Genomic DNA, 10,635 nt, shown 5'->3' on the forward strand with positions numbered 1-10,635 from the left:
ATAGCTATATTCGCAAAAAGCAGTGACAGGAAGAAAAGATTGACTCTGTTTTTCTAGAAGACCAAGGGAAGCCAAATTCCCATCCAGATCATCGCCTTTGGTAAGCTAGATCAAACATTCAGATTTCAAAATGAAAAGAAAATGTGGAAATAAATTACACTACATGGATCATTGAAACCTGGCGAGTGCTAATTCTAAGAGCTTTTTATATTAAATAACCTGAGCTTCCCTGTCCCACTGGCGGTCACCCTGTCCATGGCAGAGAGGATTGAGTTGGATAATGACTCCCATTAGCACTGGGGGGAGTTTTCACATGTAAATCCCTTACAAATGGGAAAGCAAATAGAGAGTGTCCTGCTTAGTAAATCAACATAACTTGGGTGTTAGATTTTTTCTCCTAGAAGAGTGCCCTTGGTGGCTTATCTTTGAAGTGGATGAAGCAGGAGGCTCTCAGCCCACCGTATTTGTCTGCTTTTTCTTCTCATCAGGATTGTCCAGCATCTGTAGCCTTTTCTCCAGTCTCTGCTTCCATTCTTCTCTGAGCCTGAGGAGAGGAAAAATACAAATGCTTACTGCTTTTACCTCCACATCTGATGGTCCAATTGAAGTCTTTTGTTTTTCTTTCTAACAAATATTTTTGAGAAACACATGGCTTTTACAAATTAATGAAGAAATCAATAGATAAATGAGCAAAGTCTGTGAATATGTGCTTTTATAATTTATTCCTTCCTAAATTGATTCAATATAATGTCAAACAAAATCCCAGAAGGACCTTTTGGTAGATATTGATAAACTTTATATGGCAAGGCAGAAGAAGTAGATTAGCCAAAACAATTTTGAAGAAGAAAGCTGGAGGACTCACATTACTTGATTCTGTGACAAGTATGGCAAGACAGTATGGCACTGATGAAAGAGTAAACAAATAAATCAGTGGAACAGAATAGAATCCAGAAATAAGTATGTGCAAATACAGCCAATTGATTCTTGACAAGAGGCAAAAGCAGCTCAATGGAGAGAGGATATTTTTTTTAAAACAAATCGTGCTGGAGCATCATACGTTTATATTCAAAAAATGGACTTTAGTCTATACTCCACATCTTATACAAAATGAACTCAAAATGGATCACAGACCTAAATATAAAATGTAAGACAATGTGGTAGAGTCCCCTCCCTAAGAAATGTTGTATGAAAAGACCTCTAGATAAGGGAAAGCAACCTGGCTATATGTGTATGTGATATCCCTCACGACTCTGTAACATGAGACCAGCCAATCAGATTATGTCTTTACATTACCCATATATGGGAGACAAAGAAGTAGAAAATTAATAAAAGGCTACACTAGGTGGCATTCGAGGCTCAATTTTTCTAGTAGGAACCCAACTGAGACCATGTTGGCATGAATAAAGTTGCTTCCTGGGAAGAAAGGCCAGAAAGGTGTCACTAGTTTCTATGCAAGAATCCTGCTGTCAGCTAAGGCTTCTAGAAGATAACCCCACAAAATAACATAGTCATTATTTCCCTTGGATTAGGGAAAAAAATTCTTAGATACAACACAAAAAGCATGATTCATAGAAAAAAGAATATTTGGGGGTATCAAAATTAAAAATTTGCTCTATGAATGATACTGTAAAGAGAATAAAAGGCAAACCATAAATGGAGAAAATATTTGCAAATCACATATCTGTTAAGGGACTTGTTTCTAGAATATATAAAGTTCAAACTGAATGATAAGAAAATAATGTAGTGGGTAAAAAATTTGAACAGATATTTTACCAAAGAAGTTGTATGGATGGCAAATAAGCACATAAAAGTAATGCTTAACATAATTAGGAAAATGCAAATTAAAACACAATAAGTTATCACTAACCTCATAGAATGACCACACACACACAAAGGAAAACAAATAAACAATGTACCCCCTCAACCCACTCCATCAAAAAAACTCCAACAAAATTAAAAAAAACCCATACAACTAAATGCAGATAAAGTGTTGGTCAGGATGCTGAGTAACTGAAAGTCTCTTACATTGCTGTGGAAATGCCAAATAGAACAGTAATTTGGGAAAATAGTTTGGCATTTACCATATGACCCAGCAATCTCAGTCTTGGGTACTGACTCGAGAGAAATGGAAACTTGTGTTCCACAGAAATCTGTATGTCAATGTTTACAGCAGTTTCATTCAAATCATCAAAAACCATAAGTAACCTAAATGTCCTTCAAGTGGGAGTGGATCACCAAACTGTGATACATCCATATAACAGAATGATAAGGAATAGTCAGCTGACACACACAACAAGAATTAATCCCAAATACATTTTGCTGAGTGAAAAACGTCAGACTGAAAAGAATACATACTATATTTTTCATTTATTACACTCTGGAAAAAGCAAAATCATAAGGATGGAGAACACATCAGTGGTTGCCAGGAGCTGGAAGCTGGCAGAGGAAATGACCATAAAGGAACAGCATGAGGGGATTTTTCAGAGTGACAGAACCATGTCATATCTTGATTGTGGTAATTATACGACTCTAAGCACCTGTCAAAACTCATAGACCTGTACATACATGAAAAGAAGTGCATGGTGCTTATAAATCAATTAAGAAAAAATCTACAGTAAGATGGGCAGAGGATATAAATTGGCTGTACCAGAAGAAGAAATCCAGTTGTTTCCTATACATATAAAAAGATCTCAACCAAACTTATAATTAATTAAATTCAGTTTAAAACAGTGAGATGCTATTTTCACCCATCAGATTAATAGTGATTAAGAGTTTGACAATACACAGCATGAGCAATCTTTCCACCTGGCACTCCCATACTCAGGGTGGGAGTTTAAATGAATACAACTTCTCTGCAAGACAAGAAATCAAGAGCTATCAAAATTAAAAAAACCCAAAAAACCAAAAAAACCCAACTCATCTTTTGACTTTTTAATTTTTATGAACATATCCCATAATTTTTGTCCATGTATGCAAAAATGTATGTGCAAGTATTCTTATTACAACATTGTTTGTGAAGCCAGAAAACAAAAAACAACCTAAGTGTTCTTTGATGTGATTGGTTAAATTAATTGTTAACATTGTAATGGAAAACATTAAAGAAGAACTGAATGTGCTGATATTGAAAAACTTCCAAGTAATTTAAAAAAGCAAGGTGCAGAAGTATAGTCTCATCTTGCATAAAAATATAGCACACATATTTATTTGATTATTCATTTTGAAGTTTTTGGGAAAGATATACAAGAAACTGTTGATGTCAGCTTTCCCTAGAGAGCAAGTCTAGGAGCCCAAGTAAGAAGGAACTCCCTTCTAATTATATATTCTTTTGTGATGCTTGAATTAAAAAAAAATGTGCTTGTGTTAGTTTCATAAGAATAAAAACAACCACAATGAAAAGTCTGGGTAAATGCTTTCATTAGTTTGATAGAGTTGCCATAACAAAATGCTACAGAATGGGGGTCTTCAACAACAGAAATTTATTTGGTCCCAACTTTGGAGGCTGGAAGTCCAAGATCAAGGTGTCAGTAGATTTGGTTTCTCCCAAAGCCTCTCTCCTTTGCTTGCAGATAGCCTTCTTGCTTCACTCTCATGTGACCTTTTCTCTGGTGTGTGTGCATACCTGGTATCCCTTTGGGCATCCTAATCTCCTCTTTTTTAAAGGACATCAGTCAGATTGGATTAGGGCCCACACTAAGGTCTCATTTTAACCAAGTCAACTCTTTAAAGCCCTTATCTCAAAATACAGTCACACTCTGAATGTATGAAGGTACACAATTCATTTCATAACAATGCTAAAGCAAAGTAATGCATGCTTAACGCAGGAAGATCAGACTATATAATAAAGAATTTTAAAAAGTTGGATTCAATCTTAATTTTTTCACTCTTATAAATAACCCTAAAATGAGTAATGATAATGCTTATTACTCTTTTCATATACCTGTCTATTTTCCTCAGAGGGATTCCTGGAGACAAGTAATTTAGAGGGTATAAATATTTTGAAGGCTCCAGGCACCTATTACTAAGTTGGCTTCTGAAAAGTTCTCACTTAAAACTCTGCTCAATTATGGGCCCAGGAAAGAATGGAAAGAATCTGGAGTGTCATCCTGTTGTTAGGTGTAGTTGTTGCTTAGCTACATTAGCAACCAAAGATCGAAAGTTGAAATATTGAGAGAAGAGTGAGGGTTATGGAGAATAATGATAAGACCTACCCTCACTCTACCTTAGATTAAATTAAGGTAATGGACATAAAAATACAGTTTGCTTCTTTGAAAGATGAGATAAAACATAGAATGGCTTCTTTCTCATAAGCAGGCAACTGCCTCAGAGGTCCTTGCATGGTTTATCTAAGAAGTGATGATTTTCTGGGGTGCCTGGGTGGCTCAGTTGGTTAAGGGTCGGTGACTCTTGATTTCAGCTCAGGTCGGGATTTACCAGTTCGTGGGTCCGTGGCTCTGTGCCGACAGTGAGGAGCCTGCTTGAGATCTTCTTTCTCCCTCTCACTCTGCCCCTACCCTGCTTGTGCTCTTTCTCTCAAAATAAATAAATAAACTTAAAAAAAAAAAGAAGTGATGATTTATTGAACTTATATGACCTGTTGATATCACCTATTGTAATTTTCATAAGCTATATTTTCCATTATACTTGTTAAGTATGCATCTTAATTTGTAACCAAACTGCTGCCTTGTTATAAGCATCTCTGAAAGTTTCTATAACTGAATCTTCCTCCAAATGTACATGACTTGTCACTGAGATCTTTTAAAGCTCACTAATAAGGACTGCAGTCTGTGTGTTTCATGGAACTCAATGGACTTTTTAATATAATGTGGATACATTCATTAATTAAAGGGGCTTTAACTTTTCTTGGGTATGATGGGTGTAAAAATGCACCGCTCAGAGTTGCTGCTGTGGGGAGCATCCACTTCCTTCCCTTTCTCTTTCCTGGAGGTTGGACCTGTATCACCTTCTGATGACTCTCCTTAACTTCTCAGTTATAATTACAGGCTGATCATTTAGACTTAGGTGTCCATATAATTTATCATCTAAACTGAAGTACTTTTTTTTTAAAGTTTTTTAACATTTATTTTATTTGTTTATTTACTTATTTGAGAGAGAGAGAGAGAGAGAATGAGAAGGGGAGGGAAAGAGAGAGGGAGACAGAAAATCCAAAACAGGCTCCTTGTTGTCGGCACAAAGCCTGATGTGGGGCTCAAATCCGTGAACCCTGAGATCATGACCTGAGCCGAAGTCAGATGCTTAACCAACTGAGCCACCCAGGCACCCCACTTTTAAAGTTTATTTATTTTGAGAGAGAGAGAGAGAGTGCTGAAAGGGAAGATAGAGAGGGAGAGAGAGAGAATCCCAAGCAGGCTGCACACTTTCAGTACAGGCCCGATGAGGGACTCGAACTCATGAACTGTGAGATCATGATAAGCAGAAATCAAGAGTCAGATGCTTAACTGACTGAGCCACCCACGTGCCCCTAAATGGAGATACTTTTAAAATAAAAAGGGAAATTATGATCCATAACTGTAACAAAATGATAGACGTACACCTGGACTGCCCCAACAAACCAGGAGGTTTAGTCCTAGTACCTACACTGCATTTGATTTTCCTCAGATTGTCTCCATCAGTTATTTGCAAACAGTTTTCAACTTCTCTGTGGACCACCCCTATTCCTGTTGTGTTGCTTCTTTCTGGCCATTGTCAGAGAGAGTAAGGGGCTTTCCAGTTCTGAGGTCCCTCATCTCGCCTCATGATCTCACCTCCAAGGCCTCTGCTAGACGCACCAGTTGCCAGGATAAATTGATTCTCTGCAGCTCTGGCTGAATTCCTCTGTCAGTGAACCTGCAGGAGAGTGTGCTAACAAGCATGTCCATGGTGAAACACCTGTTTCCACTCTACCCTGCTTTGCCACAAGTCTTGCTAGTCAGATCTGCCGAGAAGAACATAAAGCAATATTGATTTTGTTCTATCAGCAAAGGTGTTGGTGGGAACTTTTAGGGTTTTTGTCTTTTAGTGTTCACTCTGAATATTTCTGTATTGTTCAGAGGCTTGAATTTGCCTTTATAAGTGGAGAGTAGAATCAAAAAAGAGCCTGAGTATTATGTATGTGTGTCCAGTGTACTTATGTATAGTGGAGTATGGGAGATATAGGCCGCAGGGATAGGATAGGGACTTCAGGGTTTATGATATTCACTGGTCTGCAAGTGTATGTTGGAAGGTACACCCTTACTCTGTTTCAAACTATTTTCTCAGATCAGCAGGATTTAAACAAATATTCCAACGTTCTGCTCTTGGTATGAAAATAAATCTGGGATATTTAACAAAAATAATAACAAAATCACTAGGTTTTGGGTCTTTTTTTCACAGCTGACAAGGGAAATAGCTCTGGTTAATGAGACTCCACAACAGAGGAGCAAACAAACCATAGGAAGCTGCCTCTACTTCCTCACTCCTTAAGATTTTCAATGCAGAGGCTCTGTCCAATTCTTTAACATTTATCTGTGGGACACAATGATGAAATGTTTCATGATGAGCACATTTTGAAGATTTATTCTCTTGGTTATAGAGGGGAGAGAAAACTGCACCCACTTGGAAGGGGGTCATATCTGAGGCACACGGGAATCTGGAGAATGATTTGTTTAAACATGTATTTTAACATTTTAAACAAAATTGTTTAATTATTTGTAAATTCATTTGTTCTATGGACCATTTGCAATCAGTTGCCTTTTTTATAACTTCATTTTGCCTAATTAGAAATGGCACAGTATCGTTGTAGAAACTTTGGAGAAGCTAGGAGAGCTCATACACACAAAATCTGCCATTCTGCCAATCAAAACTAATCACTCAGTATCAGCATATTTTCTTTTAATGTTTTTCTTGTATATACAGGTAGACTGTGTATGTATTTTGACAAAAATAAAATGATATCACAAATTATGCTTTTAATCCCATACCTTGAGGGTTCTGGACGGGAAGATGCGGTATACGGTTCATGATGGGATCTGGCTCCCTGGCTTGTGGGCCAGGACTTGGGGGCAGAAGATGGCATGAACCACACAACTGATTTTCCTCACTCTCCTGGAATCTCCAGGACTGGATGCTCTAGTGTGTGACTCTTCTAGCATCTAGAAAAGCCTGATTTTGCTTGCCGGATAAATAGGAATGTAGCTGGAATGATGGCAGAGCTCTTCTTTGGCTAGGAGAGAAGTTATTTCCCCTCAGGCGTTAATCAAGATTTTTAGAAGTTGATGTTGGTTCAACACATGTGAACTACACATGTTTTCAGCTTAGCATGTTCGGAAACATGGAGACATAGTGCCTCGCTGGCCAGCAGAATATTTAGCTGCCACTCCACTTGTGAGTGGGTGTCTTAGCAAAATAGACAACTTGACTGAGCTGTTCCCATTTTAGGGACAGAGAACCCAGATAGTCTCTGAAAAGTTGAGTTGATCTGTCTGCTCCAAGGCTCTGCACATGTGAGAGCAGGTGCTGGCTCTTTTTTTCAAAGTGATGTTGACACATGTGACACATGTCTTCTCACATAAGGATATGTTCTCCTCTCCACAGGTTCCTTTGGCTAGAACAACAAGTTTACTTGACAAAGAGGGGAATACCATCTTTGCCTTCCCCCAAGAATATTAATATGTATCTTCCCAAATGTGAGATCTCTCATAGTTCTGTTCTGTTGACTTAAATTTAGTGTACCTCATGTGCTGGGGATTACAACAGAGGCAAGGTGGGGGAAAGATTTTTTCAGTTTATCAAGATATAAATAATAGAACTTCATTTTTGTTTATATACAAAAAAGGCTCAACCTTATTTATGAGTCACTGGTTCTCAATCAGAGGTGGCTTTGCCCTTGAGGGGATACTTGGTAACACCAGGAGATATTTTTTGTTGTTACAATGGGAATGGGAGTCCTACTGGAATGTAATGTTTTGAGGGATGTTGATAAACATCTTACAAAGCACAGAATAGCCCCCTGACCCCAAAGCATTATCTGGCCCTAAATGGCAATAATGCTAGATTTGGAAACCCTGGTAAATGTGGTGACAAGACTAAATGAGTAGATGAATTAATCATGTCTTGAATTTTCTATATTCTATGATGTTTTGACATCATAAGAACCTTGCTGGCCATGGAAAGGCCCAGAGCTAGCCTTTTCTTAGAGGTAACAAAAGGCCTGCTATGAGCATGTCAACCAATCCTAAGTCTATGGCCCCAATCACCTCTAACTTCCACATGTGAAGCCATATTTTCCCTGCCCCAAATCACCCCAGGGCTAGGTTCCATACAACTAGAGAGCACATCTATAGCCAGAGCCCTCTGGAATTACTCAAACTAGACAGTGCTAAACTGTTTACTCTGCTCTGCCTTGCCTTTTGCTCAGGAACTCCAATAAAAACTCTGGCTTAGATGTTCCCCATGCTTCTGTCTTTTGCTTCCCCTGTGGCCCTAAATAGTATGTGGTGACCCTTCCTCTGAGACCTATGAATATAATCTTTATCCAAGTCTTGTTTTCCTTTATTCTCATGGCTGCACTGACGTTACCATACCATACTGAACATTTGCATTCTTAGAACAGTAATAATGAATAGAACTCAGTCTCTCATATTCACAATCTGGTGTATTTCTATAGAAATCTAATTTAAAAAATAGTAGAGAAATAATCCACATACTTTCTCAGGGCGCTCCTTCCCTGACGGTCTTCCTCCAGTTCCCTGTAACAAGTCTGTTTGCTAATTTCTTTTTCCCAGAAGCTTTTGAGTTCGTGACACGTTTCACAGCAGAAGACTTCCCGACGGATATATTGATTGTTCATCCCCTGAAAAATAAAAGAAAAAGAAATCCCAGAGCCATTCTAATTTTGGAGTGATGAAAGGTGAGTTTAAATCTAGACCCTTCCGTTTACACTTTTTGTGACTGTAGACAAATTACATAGTCACTATGATTTGTTTTCTCAACTGCAAATGGGAATAATAATGGTTCTGTCAGAAAATATAATAAAAAAATTTTGAAATGAAGAAAAACAAAAAAGGTGTCTAATAACCCGTAAAGATTATCTTCTTCTACCAGGGGCCTACCCATTTTATTGTCTTTGAGCTATTTTACAACTCTGAAATTATAGAAAAAATATAGTAATGCAAATGATTCTTGAACATAAAGAGTCAAATAAGTTTTGTCCAGGGGAATGCAACTGATAGTTGTGTGGATACCAAGCAATTTTAATCTACTTCTAATTCATTTCAGTATTCTTGATATCCTACATCTGTATGTTTTTTTAAAATTCTTTTTGAATTAGTTGTGATACCTTACTAGTTTTCCCATTAATTAATAAATTAAATAAAATATTTGACTAATTTATTATTATTTATTTATTTATTTCTTGTTCATTTTATTTTTATGATAGTTGTGATTTTAACTTAAAGAAAGAAGTCTTGACAGTTACTTCACAGTTGTGTGTATATGTATATAAAATGAGATGATACACGCAGAAGCTCTAAACATGGCAAATTTGCAATCAACAAATGTTAAGCTCTTTCCATCTTTCCTCACAGAATAACAATAACCTCTACCATTTGTTGAGCACATAATGTGTGATAGGCCTTCTATACACACTTGCATTTGATTCTCCCTACAACTCTTGGAGGTGTACACACTCATTGTTCAGATGAGGAAACTGAGAAATAGAATTTGCCTCTAACCTCATAACTGAACGTGGTAGAGTGGGACTTTGAACCTAGGTCTGTCCATCTTCAAAGTGGGTACTCTTGGCTCTGAGATTCTCATCACAAGAAATGGCCACTATATCTGGAGATGGCCATATACAGAGCAAGCTCGTGTGGCATGTGTGTGTGTGTGTCCCGTGAAAGTGCACATGTTTAATGCTAAAAAGGGTTTACTTTTTATGTGAACATTGCCCATTTTCCAGATCTCAGTGGCTCTGGCCAGGAGCTAAATGCAGTGGACTACAGAAAAGATCTGTCTCTGCCTGCTTGAAAGGCAGGTAGATGCAAAGGACTGCAGAAAAGATCCGTCTGATGAGCACTGGCTCAGACAAGAGCTCTGGCTCTAGCTCTGGCTGGAGATTAGGAAGGACCTGGACCTTACTGTTTTGCTGTTGTTTTTGATATCTTGGAACAAAAAATAGGTGCTCAGTTATTCTTCATTAAATTAAATGACCCTTGTCAAGCTAATTTTTTTCTAAAAAAAGCTGGCCTGGAATTGCCAATGGCCCCTCTGAACTATCTCAGATGCTGAGGGAGGGTCTGGAAGGCAATTTTTGTACTTTCTGAGTAGGGGATGTGCTCAAATATATTTGCCTTCTGTAGTCTCAGGAGGTTTGTGTTGTGCCTGAGAGAGCCTCTCCAGATTCTGTCTGAGCCCTGCTTGAGTTCTGAAGTTCTGGCCTGGAGGTAGCACAGACTCCATCTACTAAGAGCTTATTTTCCACTTATTTTCTCCCCCAGGCTAATGGATTCAGTGCACAGAATTTGAAGAAATTCTTAGTCACTCAACATTGAAAGACTTGTTAAAAATATACATCAGAACTCATAGAACTAGAGTAGGTGGTGGCAAGACTGAATGAGTAGATAAATTAATCATGTCTTGAATTTTCTATATTTTATGATG

At 37.8% G+C, this 10,635-nt stretch overlaps 1 protein-coding gene across 1 annotated transcript; it reads right to left on the reverse strand.

The window, feature by feature from the left end:
- Nucleotides 1-450: 450 nt before the first annotated feature.
- On the reverse strand, nucleotides 451-8,855 carry LOC115499744 (protein FAM240B-like). The gene is made up of 2 exons (XM_030293901.1): nucleotides 8,682-8,855; nucleotides 451-544 (listed from the first exon to the last, which is right to left on the reverse strand). Exons 1-2 carry the CDS (start codon nucleotides 8,822-8,824, stop codon nucleotides 451-453), a joined length of 237 nt encoding a protein of 78 aa, XP_030149761.1. The 5' UTR covers nucleotides 8,825-8,855.
- Between the last annotated feature and the right edge of the window lie 1,780 nt (nucleotides 8,856-10,635).

The sequence above is a fragment of the Lynx canadensis genome, chromosome D4 (assembly GCF_007474595.2).
Source record: "Lynx canadensis isolate LIC74 chromosome D4, mLynCan4.pri.v2, whole genome shotgun sequence".
Classification (NCBI taxonomy): Eukaryota; Metazoa; Chordata; class Mammalia; order Carnivora; family Felidae; genus Lynx; species Lynx canadensis.

Excerpts from the sequence above, each read along its gene's own strand:
- LOC115499744 (XM_030293901.1), bottom strand. The coding sequence starts at position 8,824 with ATGAACAATCAATATATCCGTCGGGAAGTCTTCTGCTGTGAAACGTGT. Across the intron at positions 545-8,681 it reads GGAAGGAGCGCCCTGAGAAA|GCTCAGAGAAGAATGGAAGC; the intron begins GTATGTGGATTA and ends TCCTCTCCTCAG.